General features: G+C 36.9%; 1 protein-coding gene across 3 annotated transcripts; it reads right to left on the bottom strand.

Annotated features, from left to right (window-relative positions):
- Nucleotides 1-4,394: 4,394 nt before the first annotated feature.
- Nucleotides 4,395-15,955, bottom strand: GCT (RNA polymerase II transcription mediator). 3 transcript variants are annotated; one of them, XM_078314541.1, is made up of 22 exons: nucleotides 15,836-15,955; nucleotides 15,315-15,469; nucleotides 15,049-15,122; nucleotides 14,740-14,879; nucleotides 14,552-14,638; nucleotides 14,253-14,340; nucleotides 14,074-14,157; nucleotides 13,718-13,795; nucleotides 13,555-13,634; nucleotides 12,543-12,621; nucleotides 12,149-12,394; nucleotides 11,844-11,930; nucleotides 11,523-11,742; nucleotides 10,864-11,073; nucleotides 9,362-10,612; nucleotides 8,786-9,047; nucleotides 7,986-8,121; nucleotides 7,662-7,749; nucleotides 7,482-7,560; nucleotides 7,077-7,372; nucleotides 5,919-6,969; nucleotides 4,395-5,611 (listed from the first exon to the last, which is right to left on the bottom strand). In XM_078314541.1, the coding sequence occupies exons 2-22, from the start codon at nucleotides 15,369-15,371 to the stop codon at nucleotides 4,689-4,691; spliced, it is 5,616 nt and encodes a 1,871-aa protein (XP_078170667.1). In that variant the 5' UTR covers nucleotides 15,372-15,469; nucleotides 15,836-15,955; the 3' UTR covers nucleotides 4,395-4,688. The 3 variants fall into 3 exon arrangements, with proteins under 3 accessions (XP_078170667.1, XP_078170670.1, XP_078170668.1); XM_078314544.1 differs by having other exon boundaries at nucleotides 10,864-11,070; XM_078314542.1 differs by lacking the exon at nucleotides 15,836-15,955 and having other exon boundaries at nucleotides 15,315-15,473.
- Nucleotides 15,956-18,735: the final 2,780 nt, after the last annotated feature.

Here is an 18,735-nt window from a genome sequence, read left to right as displayed (position 1 = left end):
ATAAGTAAGGAGGGATCTACTTACACTATTTTTTGGTGACATCGGATTACACTCTACATTTTCAAAATTCAAACAGTCGATTCAAACCGTTTAACATGATGGATATATTAAAATGTGCTTGCAGATCAAATTTTACATTTTTTTTGAACATTTTTACTATTTATTAAGGTGGGTACAAAAATTCAATGGTTTGAAAATAACGATTTTGTAAAATACTTAATAAATAGTAAGAAAATAAAAAAAAATGTAAAATTTGATCTGCAAGCACATTTTAATATATTCATCATGTTAAACAGTTTGAATCGATTATTTGAACTTTGAAAACTTTGAAAATATCGAGCGTAATACGGTGTCACTAAAAAAGAATGTAAGTGGATTCCTTCTCCTTTTATAAATATATAATAAAACGAGTTTTTTCATAAAAAAAGTAATAACAATAAAATCTCCTTTTGAAACTGCGTACATTATAAATATATATTTGTTATCAAAATCGAATTGTCTTTTTTTTTGAAAATCTTCGTAGAAGTTGTGAAGTCGTGAGGGGGAATTGAAATCTTGACCTTTGGGTATAACAATTCTAGGACTTATTCCTAACCAATTATGCTACCTCCCCTTTCTCCAAAATCGAATTGTCAGTAGGTATAAAAATCACTAATCTTTAAAAAGAAATCGCGTAACTAAACATATTAAAAAGAAAGTACAACCTTAAATTTGTCTAAACGTATTTTTTATCAAAACAGACCGCCTATGGTTTAAGATCACTCAACATTCAATTCAGTAGAAAGAAAGTCCGCCCCAGCGAGTAGAAAAAGGGAACGTATCTCTACCATTAGGAGCAGAGGCGGAGCTACTTACAATGAATGGAAGTCAATTACAATGGCGAAGCTACTTACAATGAATGAATGTCAATTGACTATCATTTATTTTCAAAATTTCCGTACTTTGACACTATTTTGTTATATAATTAGAGTAAATACTATGAATATAATAAAATTGACCTTCATATTTTTGTAAAAAAATTATCTGATTGACCCTTGTACGAAATTTTCGAGGTTTGATTCCATAACTTGAAAGTCTATCTCTGCTCTGAATCTGACAAGGAGAAAGTGAGAATTGCTTCATCTCTTTTGTTTGACTCACAAGTGATAATTCAACTCCAATCTAAGAAAGAACGTTTGGGTTCTTCAGCTAAATCATATCAGAGTAAAAAGAGAGATATGAAGATCACTTTCCACACAAAAAAACTTGGTTTTTTCTGTCCCCATACGCACAAAAGTACTCGTCGCTTGCTACTGTATACACATTATTGAAACTTAAAATTACAGGTGACTGCTTTTATTAAAATAATATATTGTTGACCAATAAATGGGACACCACTATTTTATTATAACTGTCAATTTAAATTTTAAACAATTTTAAAATAACTAAATGAAAGGTTAAATAAATAAAAGGGATAGAAGAAAAAAAAGTTATATTTTTGTGCAAATATCTCTTTTCTTATATTAAGTATATAGATGTTATGATCAGTCAACGGTTGTGACTAAAAGATAAAATTTTGGATTGAATATGAGCTTTCCGATTAAATATTGTCTTCTTTTGATTCTATGCATTTTTTTAATGTGATTTTACGTGTAGAACTTTAAATTTATATAGATACGTACTCGCCACAAATTTATTTAGTCTGCTTTATTTTGCTCATGATTTTTTTTCTACTTTTTAAACATCATTTAATTAATTTTTAGATTGATTGATAATTGATTAATGATTGATTATATCTTCATTTGTTTTCATGTTTTTTGTATTATATAAGAAATGTTATTTGTCAATCTCATTTAAGTAAATATGATTATATTATCTATTTTAGATACAAATATGTACATAAATTATAAGGAGAGGAGGATAACCCTTATAATAATAACAAGAGTCATAATATAATAATAAAATGTGTCATAATAAAACAATAACAAACGAGGGTAGAGGAATTGGAAATGCGTATCATGGATACGGGTCTTATTCGAATAGGTCGATTCCCTGGAGAATGAGTCTTGAATCGTAAGAAGAGTTCGCTTCAACCGTAGTACGTTTCTCCGTTAAGCAAGGTAGTGAATGAAGATAGTGTAGTAGTAGTGTCAGGCTGATCGAGCCCCTACAATCAACAAGTTGAAATCTAAAACTAGAGCAGGTAAGCTCCGGTCTTTCATAGTAGCTGATATCAAAACAGTTCTAATTCCTCTGTTTCTCAGTTAAGCAACATAACAAAAAAAAAAAAAAAAAATTGCTATACCGAGGGCATTATTTATGATTTTGAGAGCTGAGAGAAAATTTTCTCTTTAAATATCAGTTTTGCCCTTTTGCTCTCTCTTCCTTATTTGTCATAATCAATACAATAGTTAATAATGAAAAAAATAACAAAAAATGTTACTCCACAAAACAAGAAAAATCGTAATTTTGGAAACAATTGCTTGGTTTCTCTCTCTCTCTATCTCTTTTTGGGAACCAACCTAATACATGAATTCAAGTCAACTTCTACAACATCTTGAAGTTAAAACAAAAGGCACAAAATCCTCAAACTGCACCTTACCTAGGTTTGGACCAAACATAGATTAAGGTACATGAAACGCAATCAATTAGAACGAAAGACAGCAGACTTGGTAGAGAAGATTAAAGTCGAAGAGAAAGCGTGCAAGTGGGAGCACTCGACATACAAATTAAGGAGACGAGAGCTTGCAAGAGCTTCATGATATATATTTTTGTGTGATAAATTAACCCAACAATCCAAATTTCAAACAATATCTATACAGCAGGTGGTGTTGCTGATCACTTTGCTTAATTCATGTTTGTGATGAGATCGAGTGGGGGATGATCTTCAAATGTCAGCATAAAAAATAAACTGTAGAATAGCTGAGTTCATTATATGTTTGTGGAAATGAGAATGTTGAGGTTTCTTTTCGATCGAGCATCCTATCCAATACAACTGTCACAGTCGATCAACTTTGCCAAGTCTTAGTCAACCTGGCCCTCTACAACCGTGACCTTCCCATGACACATGAACATATTGTTAATAATACAGAGCACGGAGGTGGTCATAAATGAAGATAATGATCAAGCAGAGAAGGATGAGATGGGATTACCAGGGCGATATTACTTAACACATAATAATGATTTGCGTACAAAATAACAAAAAATTATACTAGGCTACATTACACACTATATTGCAGTTTAATAAGAAAAAAAAAAAGAACTTGCCTTGCAATTTATAAAAGCATTTTTCTGTTAATTTTTCTTTTTATGAATGAACTTCCCTTCGATATTCAAAATTTAGACACCAAGGTAGAAAATACACTGCTTGATTCCCTTGAGAAAAAACTATACGGAGTTGGGAAGAAATTACATATAATAGACATGGAACAGAGATGTAGAAATACATAAACTTTAATACACTATATGTTTCTATACCAGTGTTTGGTTGTAACAGAGATAGAAATATAAAGAGAGGGAAACACAGATGACAAATGATAATTTGGGTAGGACTTGTTCTTCAAACCAAGATCGATACCAGAAAATAAATGAAATAGTGCTTATCTTTTGTTCAAGCAATTCATCGAACACCTTAAGGGCATTCAACTATTGTTAGCTATTGATAGTTCATACAGTCCAATCATCTTATTTTATGAATTTTAGAGATTAGAGATTAAAGAAATATTTAAGAGCTGAATTCAACAAATCAAGTACCTCAATTAATCTGACTATTGAATTTATCATGATCCTAAAAGATTTGGTTAGAGATAAGGCCCGCTCTTTTTATTAGCTCTTTATTCTCCGTTTTCTAATTAAGTCCGAAGAGAGAGTAAGTAGGGGTAAGACAGTAATTTAAAGAGTTCAGCACTCAAAAATTCAATTTGTGCCCTGAATATAGCACGTCCCAAAAAAAAAACTCATAGGCATGTCATAAAAGAATGTTTTATATTTGTACGAGAATATAGAGAACTATTTTTTTATTGTTGAATAATTATTTTTTTCATTGGTCTTTTTTTTTTAGGAAAACATATCATACAAGATTTTTTGTCTCTTACAGCATCTCCCTGTGCGTTGCAGACACATTACTAGTTCGATATTATTATGTTTTTAATGAGAATATTGACTATTTTGAAAGTTTATATGGACACACTAGAAAAAATTTCCTTTTTTTATTTACCGAAATTTTTAACTAATAATCCAAAGACTAAAGAAACTCGCAAATATTCCAACTACATACGTCCAAGATAACAAGTTTTGTTTTTCTAATTAGGCGAAAATTCTACTATTGAATTTATTATAAAATAAGACAGCAGCTTACAAGGAAGATTACAAAGAAAAGAAGAAAAAAGAGAGGAACATATAATACAAAAAAAATACAATCGAGATACAAATGTTAATGCTAACGATTAGCAACTACAACAAATTAGAAGGCCCCCCTCGAAAATCGAAATACAAAATGACTATCTAATAGATGAGCTAACAAAGTTATGTTTAATTACATCTCTAAACGATTGAACCCGAATGAATTAGTCTCTAACCTGGAGCCTCTATGAATGAAAAGGAAGCAAAATTGACATTACACAAGTTGCTATATTACATATACTATAACATATATCACTAAATTTAAAACAATTCCATTAGACATGGATTGAATTCTGATTTATCTAAACCTAGTCAGCCTTGACTGTTGGCCGAGACAGCTCTCTGTCAGCATAATGTAACAACCTCCTAAGCCTCAGAATCATATCACAGTGGAAAGGTAAAGCACTGCGCCTATCTCCATACACTGGGCTCACAGTAAGCCAGGAAAGTGAATGCAGCTCAGCAGACACCGTTTCCAAAACAGCATGCGCTTCTGCATCATTATCCCGGCTCACCACGTCAGTACCAAGGAACCCCCTCCCTTGCTTGCCCCTCCGGCCACCTCCATAATGGTCAACTAGGGTTACAGCGAGAACTGATGGCCAGTCTTCCCTGACACTTTCAGAAAGGTCTTTTCTGACAGGATGCACAGGTTTTGACACAACATAACCAGTGGCTAAAGGGATAGCCATGCCTTTGCTGTGCAAAAGGTGGGCCAGTGGGGGTGAATCGGATGTGAGGCATGTGGGTAGTTGTAAAGGTGTCGGTGACAGGTACCGTAAGCCAGGAGAAGGGATTAGGAGGTACGAGGCTGAAGCAGGCACCGAACCAAGAGATTTGACAGGGCTGAATCCTTCCAAGTAGCTCGCAGACCCTCCTGGTTGAGTTTGAGACAACTCCGACTGAAGGATGAGATGCAAAGAGTGGTCAAGAGACACCCCAACAAGACTGATGCTTTGAACCAAGTGCAAAGCTGAAGAACCTCTCGAGGAATCCACCGGGGTGGCCTGTGCGGTGCTCATTAGTTGTTTTTTGGTGCTGCCACCTTTCATGAAGCCAGATTTTGATGACATACTGCTCCCGTACAGAGAAGAGGGGCTCGGAGATGATGGTAGATTCCTCTCTTGAATGAAGGCTGTGTCTTGGCTGCTATCTGGGGAAGACCGCCTCAGTTGTATTGGCCACTTCTTCACCTCGTTCCCTCCAATTGAATATATAGCCTTTTGCCATTCTGTTTTTATAGAAAATGCCCAGTGATTTTTGTGTTCAGAAAACAGGAATCAGAAAAAAAAGAAATTTATATTTAGTTTACTTAAGCATTATATTAATAAGTCCTTGCAAGCATGTGGTTTATTAACTTATCAGGTTCAACTTAGAGCACTCCTGTTTTCCTTTTTTTTTGAAGGAATTTGGAGCAAAGAAAAAGGCGCACAAATAGAAAATTCTTGTTCAAATTGGAATTTTCTTTCACAAGTTTCCAGTTATATAAGGGTAGTTAGGGTAAATTCCACTATAGAAATTAATTAAAAATCACTAACCTTGACATTCAAGCTCGAAGAAGCCCCCGAGACGTGTAATAACCACATCCTTGGGCCTAGCAGGACCCGCATTGTCAGAAGAAACAGTCCCTGCTATAATCTGACAGCCCTGCTGAAGCACCTGAACAAATAGCCCCTGCAAGACCTTGGTATCCTGTCTCCCACTGACCCCACCAAATGGGAAAACAAAACTATCCAACAACTCTCCTCTCGAGTCGGTCCAAATGCACACAAACCACCTCCAATCCTCAGTCCATCCATAGCAGCAGTGCAGACTCGCGGAACCTGTCTTTGAATGGTCTGACAAACCATCTGGATGTGACATCACTGAGTCCCCACCCTCATCGATCCCAGACTTGGAAGCTGAGTTTGCCTCGAAAAATGCAGTAGCATGGTCTGCGGAGCCAGGTTCACCCAGGATAAATAGCGGCTCAAAAAGGTACTTCTTATCATCAAGGCTAGACTGATCCGACACCGACCTTTGCATCGACTGCCACGAGTTGTCGCCCCAACTAACAGGTCTCATGGATGGATCGAAATCAGGTTCTCTGGAGTTCAATGCAGCTGAACCTGGCATGCGTGGTACCAGACAGTCTTTCCATAGGCTAGGCATAGGAGATGGAGACATGTGGTGCATCATTTGGGGTCTCCCTGGGAAGGATGAAGCAGACTGAACTGGGTCATGGGCTGGCCCAGAGACTACAGCACGCGGAACCCGGCGTGCTTTATTGTACACGGTAAAGGCGATATCCTTCAAAAGTGAGAGCTCATTAAATGCAGGGATGTTGAGCCTGAGAACTGACTCAACAGTTATTATTTGAAGGACGACTTTTGGGAGGTTGAATCCAGATAGCATAATCACATTGGAATTGGATGATGACTCGTCAATACCAGTGCCAGGGTTTAATGCCCGCAGCACATGAGAATGGAGCAAGGATTTCCGTTCTCGCTCTGGTGGCGTGAGAACAGCTGTCCCCAAAGCGACTGAGCACTCAACTAGTGTCTCAAGGACAGCTGACGGCTCTGGGAATGGGCACACCACATATACTACCTGTCATAACCGATTGCCTTTAGTTTCTTAAGATTTTAATCAAATATCTCAGAAAAAAGAAAACAATTATGACAATATTTGACAGAGATGAGGGGAAAGACCCATACTGTACAAGGTGATCCATTGCTCTCTTTCTGATTCAATGAAGAATTTGGAGGGAGCTTAAGATCCTTGATGACTTTAGTTACAGAACTGATAAAACTTTTCACGCTCCAACCCTTGGAAAGAGACAGAAAAAGATCATTTATTGAGCTGACTGAAGTTAAATGGCTTCGAACATTTTTCACTTGCTGGGGGGCTTCAGCTAAAAACAGACCAGATGGTGAAGACTTGACACTGGAGATCTCCATTTGCCCCCCACCCATTTGTGGTAAATGGGTTCCTAGTTTGCATATTTCATACACTATAAAGAGGGAAGAATTAAAATGAAAAGAAAAATTATCAGCAGAAGCAAACTAATAAAAAATAGCAATTAAAATAACAAATCCGGAGAGAAAAAAAAAAGAACTTGCCAGTTCCTAACTGCTGGAAGAAGTCGACAGAGGCAGTAGTTAGTAGTTCTATATCTGGGCAAATCGCACAATATGTAACCTGAAAGAAACCAAAAGACCAAATGAATGTTTACATTGTTGGTTAGCAATAGCCAAGTTGTCAATTGCACCTTCTGAGCAAATTGTAAATCATAAGCTTACGGGCTTTGGTGAAGCATAAGGTTCAAGAGGAGCTTTTTCCCACAACTGGATGCAATTGACAGATGCCTTCAACCAATCATCCTGGTACCTGCATTTACACACAAATTATCACATACTCCTGAAGTCCCAAAATTTGAATTGAGACTGCAGCGATTTCCCAATTGCTCATTTTCTGCCAGGACTACCATGAAAAACAGGATGTGTACAAGACCTAACTCAAACAGTTAGGGCTGCAGGGTGGTTCCATTGGTGTGCCACTTTTTTCATAAAAAGAAGAAATATTTGCTCCAGGCAGAATAAAAATATTCTAATAAGAGACAATACCCAACAAGTAAAGAAGGTGTTGGTAGTGCAGATAGTGTCGGTTTTAAACGGCAAGATCCCTTCTCTTGCTCCTGCTCAGAGTTGCTCATGTCCTGACTAGATCTCCTGTGAGACAACCCATCCATTCTTGTTCCCTCTGACAATAACAGAAGTGTAACCCATTATAAGTCCAAATTGAACATAAAAGAACCACATAATGTAATTGCACTGGAGTAATATTCTGCATATATGCCCCTAAACGATCCACCTTTAGCACCATCATTCCGATCCGGTATATGTGTGTGTGTAACAATTTTTAATTATTGAAGTTTTAAAAATAGAGGTACAATGGAAGCACCAAAAGTAGAGGCATTAGAACCCTCGTATCTATAACCAATTTATAAAGTTTTAAAACACCAGAATTTTCAATAACATATTTTTATCATTTATAGAATAGTCTCTAGTATGCTTAGACAGTAAGCACGATTTGATTACTAAAGTCCTCTCATTTCAAATTTAATGGACAACAAATCACGCTATATAGGTGCTATATCAGCATTAAATTTGTTTTATCATCCGAATGCGGTCAACCACACAGTATTTTATTGATTTAATGTTGGAAACACAAAATCTGATACAACACTATGCCACCGTTATTAGGAGCTTGTTCATGCAGAGACGTGTGAACTGTATATCCGCACAATGGTAAAGAAGCATATAACATACCAGAATTGAACCCAGAAAAAACCATAGATGGCTAGCTCATCAGATGTAGTGTATAACTGACCCCAACACTAACAATAGAAATGGCGATCACAAACCTCTATGTGTTGAGGAAGTGCCAGTAGACTGGGGTGGGCTTGTAGAATCCCCACCAAGGGTAACACTGCTTGAAGAGTCATGGGCATCATTACCGCCATAGGGAAATGTATATGCATCTCCCACAGACCCAGAGTCACTCAAATGGGCTCGACCCTTGCACCAGTCAATTAGTGGCAAAGGACCATCAGAATTACCAAATGCCAATTTTACTGCTTGTTTTATGTCCGACTGTAGCAGGCTAATCACAGATGGTGCTGTAACCTGCAACAAATAGCAATGCCAACCAATTAATGATTTTAGTTATCATTAAGGGAGGCATGTCCTGTTAATCTTTTTCTTGTCTACATTTGATCTTTGGTCGGAAAATTTGGTCGAGAAAAGTTGAATTAAAACCCTCAAATTTGGGCATATTAAGACCTCGCTTATCAGAAACATAATCAACATGCTAATTGAGACATAATTTGACCATATAAGTACGGCATGAAACAAGAAACAAGAGCACATAAAACAGATATTTTACCAATATCATGGACCAACAGCATATGAAATCAGAAAAAATGTAGTGATAATCTTACATCAGCAGCAAGTGGGTCAACCAAGTAAACACCAGCTAAATCAACAGAGTGACACATGGAAAGGAGCCCACCACAACCAGCATGTGCTGCATCAGGCTCACATGGGAAACCACGTCTACACTGCTCTTGCAAGGCAAGCCAGCCATATGGCCCCTCTCCATTGCTTGTATCAAGAGCCACATCCACAAACGAGGCAGACTGTTGCACCAAAAGCCCAAGTGCAGCAAGAAAATCCATCAAGGGCTGCCTCTGATACGCATTTGCAGCTAAGCTCTCATCAGAGAGTGATGATCCACATGATTTTAATGGCTTTGGGCCCCCAACTGACCGCCAGACCCCTACCTGACTTGTCAGTGACCCATCATGTGGTATTAAGTCACTCTCCATATCACTTCCTATCCTGCCTGATACATTTATATTCTCCTTTTTTATTTCGAACTTTGAGGAGGCCATCCCTGGGGTTTTGGATTTTAAAGAGATGAGTGTATGTCTTACCCGGCACATAGCTGCCTGGTACATGATGCAATCCACATCAGTGGCCAGTGCCAGCTTGGTCGGTAATAGAAACTGACCTGAGTTAATTGTACTCTCTTTTTTCTTTGTTAGAGAGGTTGAGGTACTTAAAGAAGTCCCACCTGACAGTTCTGGTGGTGGCAGGTCACTTTTCCTTGAATTCACATCAGTATTTTTGCTATTATTTGATAATTTATCAGATTCTTTTTTACCACTTAGTACAAGGGTGTATAGCTCAGAAGAAGCCTCTCCCTTTTCTTCAGACACATCAGAGTGAGGTGGAGGTGGTGTTGCATTGTATACATAACTATTTGTTGTGGAGCTGCCTGAGCTATCAGCCTTTCTAGAGGTAGGTTGGTACGGATTTAAAAATGGAGAAGCCAGGTTTTCACTAGCAGTTGGAAATTCAATTGCAGCATACTCTGGAGCAAATGCAAGCATGGCCTCAGCCTTTGTGAGATGGTTATGTTGTTTGCTAAAAGGGACCATATATTTGTTGGAGGTAATGGGAGAGATTATTTGACTTGTTTCCTTGATGGATTCAGGCAAAATTTTGGGGCGCGTGTCATCTATTAGGGATACAGGTTGGAGATGTGTAGCCCCCTCAAAAGATGGAGCAGTGACAGGAGAGAGGCGCTGATCTGGTATCTCAATTGGTTGGCTGCTAGGGTTGACACTGGTCATGTCACCACCATTTGCACCGCTAAAAAGGACAGCTTGGGCCTCCATACCTGGTGGCTGTCAGAAGGTGGGGGGCAGGGATTGTTATCCAAATATAACATAAAAAAATGCGCTTTCAATTGAAAAGTGCGAAGATACCACATGCTTCATTGTTTTGTTGAATAGTAATAAATAGCAATGAAAACATAGCTTGATCAGTAGTTATTGGCCAAAATTTAATTTGGCAGTGAACTATAAACTGCAATTGCAGATGTAGCTCCCTGTAAAAACTTTGGAAAGGACATGAAAAGAAGGAAAATCTCACTTACCTCACCAAACTCCATTTCATCATTTTCGAAAAACCCCCCCCACTCCCCAAATTCGGAAAGGAGAATGTTAATGTCCAACCCGGCCCCGTCATCATCCAAACCAGCCCAAAGGATCCCACGGTTGGTGTCACTTGGATCTGCTATATGGTTTGCTTGCACCATATCGGTACCTTTTCCAGCTTGAGGATTCATTTCTAACATATTACCCTGCTGCAGTTTTTTAAAGAAAAAAAGAAAGAAAAGGAGAAGCAAACTGAAGTCATTAATAGGGCTGTAACCAACAAATTTCAAAGACCTGTGATCAATGTAACGATGACTGGTATATGGTATTCTCCCACATAAATTTGGCAGTATGCTCACATATCAGCAAGCACCTAAGGCTACCCCACCGAAGATTAGGGAATGAGGGAGGTTCATTCCCCTCTACACCATAATCTGAAGGGGGACAGAAAATGCATATTTGAGGTTAAAGGAGGTGGAATCTTTCCCTTCCCTCTTTTTCCAATAAAGTTCTGGAGCAAGCAACCCCCTAACTTGTCCCCTACCCTGCCCTCCTCTAACCTCTTCTTCACCCTTCCACAGGAGATCAAGAGCTTGCCAGTACATGAAATGGAATAATTCTGCCTGATTGCAATATGATGCTTAAAGAAAGACATTACATGGTTGCTACCAGTTTGCTTGGTTGCAAGCGAATCAGCATCACCATCAAAGTCACCACCATCATCAGCTGTTGCAGGACCGCTTTCACTGGAAGTACTGCTCACGCTGCTGTTACTACTAGTTAGGTTGCTGCTGGTGGTTTTGTGGCGTTGCCGCCTGAGTCTCAAGCAACTTGAGTTGCAGGATGATTCCACATGGCAAGTGCTTCCTAGTGCCAGACTGCACCAGTAAACCAAGTGAGATCAAAACAAAATAAATTATGAATCGCAAATGTTAATTACAAATTGTAAGCTAATAAGCTTTTAATACTGATTGCTGACCAGTGTTCCACAAATGATGGGCCAGAGAAGTTCCAAAATGGCCAACTCTCAGCCAAGGATGCAACTACACCATTTTGTAGCCAAAATCTGTGAAAAGTTAAAAACAAAAATTTAAGCCTACATAAACATAATAACTATAACCGGAATTGCAAACAGCAGAACTACAGGTGTTCATATTTTGATTAAATTTAAGGTCAGAGCATCCATAATAAAATAGTAAATACCCATAAACCCTCAAAAAAGGAAAAAAGAATAGTAAACTTTTATTGGATACCAGACAGTTGATAAGTGAAAGCAGTAGGTACCTCTTACTAGAGAAGTGAGAGAAAGCGCGGTGCATCATGGGTACCAACACCGCCTCAGGAGGGTAAATAAAGGTCCTTTCCATAACTGGAGCCTGATCAATCAACTCAGTTTTGCCGTCTTTGCAAGGAGAAGACGAGCAACCAAGGGCTACTTCCACATAGAAACTCTGACCTCTCATCTGACAGCCAGGCGATTGAGTCACGTAAGGTGCACCGGTTGTCCACCCATTTGGAGACTTTAGCTTGCTGTTGTATACATAAATGTATGCATTAATTCTTTAGAAAAGGCTAAACTTAAGGGTTGCTAACATTTAAAATTGGTACACGAGGTTTGACGCAAAATTACATGAAATAAAAATTACCCCATTAGTTATAAACAGAAATTATATACTACCTGACATAAACTTGCTTAACAAGCTCACTAGGACAGCAGCCGGTAAGCCTACCAAGCATCCCATTTGGAGCAACTATAACTGCAGGCACAACATCAACAGAAAATAAACAAAACAAATCAATAAAATGGATATCCTGCACCTAACCTGACCCCAAGAACTCAAATTGTCATTTTTTTTTTAATTCATGCCCAACTTGTTTTTCTTGATAACAAATAAGACTTTAATTTTATTATGGGAAATGGCACTGACCCAAAACTCATTTCATTTAGAAACTCTTAGTGAATGTCTTATTTTCCGGTTAAGTGCATTGAAAATGGACTTGACAATCTTGACAAATGTACTTAAATTTGATTCTCAATTTGAAATCTAACAATTTGTCTGTAAGATATAAGGCATTTACCATGCATATAAAAATGGTGAGAATCAGTCATGCTTTGCAATTTTCAACAGTTTGAATTCAACCACCTCTAATGCATTATCCAATGATAGACTAAATTAAATTTGATAGGCAAAGCATCGGTGTCTAGCTATATTCCTATATCAACTTGTTCTGATTTTGAAGCATTTTTGTCCTGAGAAAATACATTCAAAATTGTTAAGTTATTCCATTGTTAAGTGATCCGATCTCTTAATGTTTATTGCTGTGAGTCAGAAACTTCATGTTTTTTCAGAAGACAGAAAATTGAAGACAGAGAGGGAGAGAGGGAGAGAGAGAGAGAGATTGAGACCAGAAGTGATAGCACAACGGGCGGTCCAAGATGCAGTGTTGTGGTCAAAATATTCATAACATAGGTGTTAGTTTCTGAGATGGTTTGTTTGCCATAATTTACATTCAATCCTTGCAGTTTCTGATGTATTATTTATTTATTTACGATACTGTTGGTTGATTTGAACTGTTGTAAAACTACTTTTAATCAATGCAGCAATTGACTGCCGCTGTCAAGTTTTTCAAGGAGGGAGGGAGGGAGGGAGAGAGAGATGGGGGGGGGGGGGGGGGGGGGTTAAGAGTACCGGGAAGTCCATCAATAGCAGAATGGGAGGAGTGTATAAGGATTTTTTCTATATCATCTCCACAAAGAGTCCGTATGTACCTTGAGAAAAGGCAGAGACAACAATTAAAATATGTTCCAAGTGATTAATCCAACTGTAACATAGCATTTCCAGAATTACTTACTTGGCAGATACAATGACGTGCACATACACAGCTTCTTCAGTGGCCGAAAATATGAATTCAACTGTAGGTTGAGCTCTCCTAAAGAAAAACATGGTCCAAAAATCAATCAAACAAACAAACAAAAAGGAAATAAATAAACTAGAAGAGCTCAAGTAAGGAATCTGATAAATTGAAAAACTTAATTATAAGCATAATAAGTAAAAATTGCATAAAAAATAAAGAATTTATAGACAGAAAAGCTCAGATATATGCATATACCACACCAAACTGGCCTATAAGTGACATTTTTGGGCAACTTGGTAAATCCATTATCCTACTGTAACAATAAATAATCCCAATACAGAATCACCTCCAACCTTAAACTTCTTTCACTTTGTCCCAAAGGATAGGATCTTGTAAAGACATCTCCAAATCTAACATAAGATAAACCCCTCATTGATCTGCAACCAGGAAAATTCAAGGGTTGAAAAAAAAAATTAGATTTATTTTCATGATAGGAAACAAGAAAAATATATTAGAAGAAAGAACATAAAACCTCTCTAATGTGTTTCTTAGAGCCTGAGATAATGCAACCGAAACTTCTTCTGAGTCACCAGGCGCTAACCATAGCCCCATCCCAATAACTAAGAGTTTAAAAGAGGGGGGGGGGGGGGGGGGGGGGGGGGGGGGGGGGGGGCAAAGTAAATATGAGTTCCATATGGAAAAAGTAAATAACTATCTTACTGGACTGTGCAGGTGCGAGTAACAGAGCTGACCTGTACTGGAAAAGCACCAGTATGCTTCCATTATGAGATCTAAAAGGAACATAAGCTAGATAAGAAAAGATTAAAAAACCTCGCAATTTTGATACTGCAGACTGGGCGGTTTCGATGACTGAAGATTGTCGGCCAGGAATAAACAACCAAAGTTTAATTTTCTCATCTGCATATTATGCATTAGAAAATTAATAGTGCTATTTTATATAGTGCAATTATGCATCAAAAATTTGTGCGATTCTATACTCAATAAAGAAAATGCTGTACCCGGGTTATGAACGCCTTGTGATGGGTCCCATGGACCAACAAACGAATTAGTCCATGTACTGAGAAACCCTTCATTTTGTAACTGAAGGTGTGCTGAGAGTACTGCATAATTAGTTGCATCTTTCTGTTCAGCTTTTGAGCTATATGGGATAAAACAGCAAATCAGTTAACAACGAGAATATGATAGAGAGAGAGAGAGACCCTTGGCACCTCTGCCAAGTTTTTCAAAAAGAGAGAGAGAGAGAGCAACTTGGCAGCCTCTGCCAAGATTTCCAAGAGAGGGAGAGAGAGAGAGAGATCTGCACACACCTTTTCTCAGCAATGGTATTGGGATCAGGTTCTATAGGTAGAAATTGAAACCATGAAATAGCTTGGAGTTCTCCCTAGAAATTCAGCACAGCAACTTAAAAGAGTTCATAAATTTGATAACACGTAGAAACAACCAAAGCTTAATCTAAAACAAACACAACATCTTTTGGTTTTCAGATTTTCACTTGATACAGATAAAGTAGTACCTGAGACAGAGTGAAAGCAGCAGTAAGAAAATATATTAATCAATATGGAAGATATCTTACAATTCTGAATACATTGGTCCACATATTCAAGGCGGCACGTGTTGCTTTAATTGTCATCAACAATATGAATAATGAAGCACCGATATACTCCGTGGAACCATACAGTCCAATGAAAGCTTAACACTTTGATGAAAGTACTTATCTTCTTAGAAGACCTGAAATTAAAATCTTATTCCAACAAATTCCCTTACTGGAAGCAAAAGACAAAAGCAAGATATGAATTACAATGTGAATTTGAGGAGAGGTTTTAGCCTCATTCCAACAAATTCCCTTACTGGAAGCAAAAGACAAAATCAAGATATGAATTACAATGTGAATTTGAGGAGAGGTTTTAGCCAACTTGAAAATTAAGTAATTTTTTTGTGTTGGATTTGGCGAGAGTTCAATTCATATCGGTGTAAGGACCTATGTGCTCCCTTCTCCATCTATTGTACAATACAAAAAGAGTGAGGGACAACGAGAGCACAAGTAGCGAGCGACAGAGAGAGAGAGAGAGAAAGTAGTGAAAAAGTTTGTCTTACAGGTTTCGTCGGCGCGCGCCCGTGAGAGAGGGTGGCGGTGTCGGAGCGTCGGAGAAATGAGCAGAGTGATTGTCCGTACTAGCAAGTAAATTGGGGCGGAGTTTGACTCGCCAAACAAGGAAAAGGAATGATCGATGGATGGATCGTTGGATCTCAATTTGCTTGCTCCAATGGAATTCGGATCACCTCAGGTACCTGACTCAAGCAAATTCAAACGGACGGTGAAGAATCATTATTTTAACTTGGCACGAATCTCAAAGCATAAGCAATACTGGCAGCCACTGTTTTTGAGTTAATTTGGACGTCTGTTTTTTTCTTCTTGTTTTTTTTTTGAGGAAAAGCCCTTGGGCGTGACCGTCTGTTTCAATTTGCTTGAGTCAGGTACCTGGGAGATTCGGATTTCTTCCAATGACCCCCTCAGAACACAAAACAGATTCCCATTTGCGGGATCCAATTCTCATCAAAACCCCGATTCGAGTCGGTGAGACCGTGAAACTCGAACCCGACGATTTCTTGGGGCACGGCGGGACCCTGCTTGAGATGGATACCTCTGGGCCGTCCGATTTGATAGTCCTTTTTCTCTGGAGATATCTCAAAAAAAATTTATCTAAAACCGGGTCATTTTTTTTTAGTCTGTTCAAAATGAAGGACTTTGAGATTTGTATAGAAAAGATTTGAACAGTTCAGATTTCCTACGGGTCAATTCAAACTTTGAGATATCTCAGGAGATGTAAATTCGATTTGATATATCGGTCTCTGGTTTGTTACCATATGACTGAATTTTCTAGATGCCGTGTTAAGTATCTCTATTCTTAATTCTTATATCAGTCCTCCAATCACATAATATATCTTCTTTTGATTAAATATATTTATTTTCTATGTAGAAGTCTAAATTTAGTTAAAACATACTCATCACACGGACTGTTACTTAGTTTGTCATAATTAAAATTGAATGAATCTCTAGCGATCCATTTCCTTATTTCTCCTTACAACAATATTCAATTCCTGCAATTAAATTATTTTTTTATTTCTCTGTTTCATCTATTTCATTTCTTCTCTTCCTTTATAGTTTTGACGATAAAAATGGAAACAATTATATCTTTTCGAATATTGTTTAGGGCTACTGTATCTTTGTGAATAGATGAATAACAGATCTTATGTTGATGGAAACAACAATACATTTCCTGAAGAGAAAATGAATAATATCTAAAATTTTCATTGTTTAAATAATTTCCATCAAGAATATATATATATATATATATATATAAAATCTTTATTTGAATCATTTAATCATATTTTTTTTCTAATTTTGTTTCTTTACAGATCATTTCTCCTCTAAATCATTTAATGACTTGTTTTGATTGTAGAGAAAATTAGATATTAAATCGCAATGATACTTCAGAAATATTTTTCATGTTATATTTGATATGTTTTTTTCATTTGTAGTTGTTCTTTTATTGTTATTTATTATTTGGATTTTTTTTCTTTTGTGTCTTTTATTTTCATTTAAATATATTTCTCTTAATTTTGTGTGAATGTCAAATAAAAAAGTCTCTTTATATTCTATTCAATCTTATATTATGTTTCCATTGCAACGCACGGGCACAATACTAGTAGCTTAAAAAATGTGTTAGAATTGCTCCCAACACAAATAATTATTATCAAAATAACAAAATAATTAATGATTGTTGTGTACTTGTGTTTGATACGTATAGAAGTGGATTTTATTGGAAAAAATAAATCTGATCATAACCTTTAAAAAATATTCAATTCTTTTAATTTGAATAATTATCTAAAATTATAAAATTCAGTTCAACTAAACTCCATAAGTTAACTGATGGAAAATTTTACCAAATATTATTTTAAAAACCATCAAACAAAATATAATTTTTCAAAAATCATTAACAAAATATTTTTGTGTCTCAATTTTTTTCCTTCCTCCTATATATTTACTTCCTTTTCCTCCTTTCTCATTTCTCATCTCTCTATTACCATTGTTATTCAGGATTCATTTTTCAGGTGAATATCCTCCTTCATTTTGCTTATGGTGGTATTATCAAGTGATAACTCTTTTTTTTAAATTAAATCTAATGCTTCCCTCTGATGTTAAGGATCTCCCATATATTTCTAATTCTGGAGGAAGAGGAAAGCAGTCCGGATACAACTCAGGCAGTGGACCTTCTATTGTCCATTGCCAGAGAGAAGTCGAGTGAAGCAACACATATTTCTGGAGATGACAATCTCCCATATCTAATGTCTGGAGAAGAGTTGGATAAAGAAGACCTTGTTAATTAGGATGACGTACCCTGCATAATTGTAGTCATATGTTTGCTTGTTAAGTTGTTTTTAGTTGTTACTTGTGTTTGATCTAGGATTTTTGTGTAGGTTATTTTATTGTTGCATGTATTTTTGGATGTATGAACAGCTGTATGAACTTAGTATTTAGTTTTGGTATGTATGATTTCAATATGAAATCGATGGTATACTCCACTATTATTCTAAAAAAAAAAAAAAAAATTGAATATGCTCCTCCATTTATAACAAGAGATGGAATTTGGTACCACTAAGTCGGTACAAGTATCCAATTAATATTGCATTTGGTGTATTACATCTTCCAGCAATGAGTTTAACGGTACAATTAACTAGCTAGGCTGGTTGGATTCGGTAGTGCACTTTCCTTGACTTCACAAATGAATGTATGCTAATTAACATGTTCTCCCAATATCTTACTTTTCATTCGCTGATACTAATAGCACCAGCACGTTATTTCTTGGACCCGTACGTAGCTAATTAAATTTAGTGGAATTACTCTTAAATATAATTCACGACATATATATTACTATCTTATTAATTATAGGGATATCCCTTCGGACTACCAGTTTGTCAATCCAACCATCTGC

Source organism: Carex rostrata, chromosome 14, assembly GCF_964058835.1.
Source record: "Carex rostrata chromosome 14, lpCarRost1.2, whole genome shotgun sequence".
Taxonomy (NCBI): Eukaryota; Viridiplantae; Streptophyta; class Magnoliopsida; order Poales; family Cyperaceae; genus Carex; species Carex rostrata.
The sequence above is the reverse complement of the archived record's forward strand: the minus strand, read 5'-3'. Positions and strand labels throughout refer to the sequence as shown.

Excerpts from the sequence above, each read along its gene's own strand:
- GCT (XM_078314541.1), bottom strand. The coding sequence starts at position 15,371 with ATGACAATTAAAGCAACACGTGCCGCCTTGAATATGTGGACCAATGTA. Across the intron at positions 14,158-14,252 it reads CTAAGAAACACATTAGAGAG|ATCAATGAGGGGTTTATCTT; the intron begins GTTTTATGTTCT and ends TCCTGGTTGCAG. Across the intron at positions 7,373-7,481 it reads CTTCCAGCAGTTAGGAACTG|TGTATGAAATATGCAAACTA; the intron begins GCAAGTTCTTTT and ends CCCTCTTTATAG.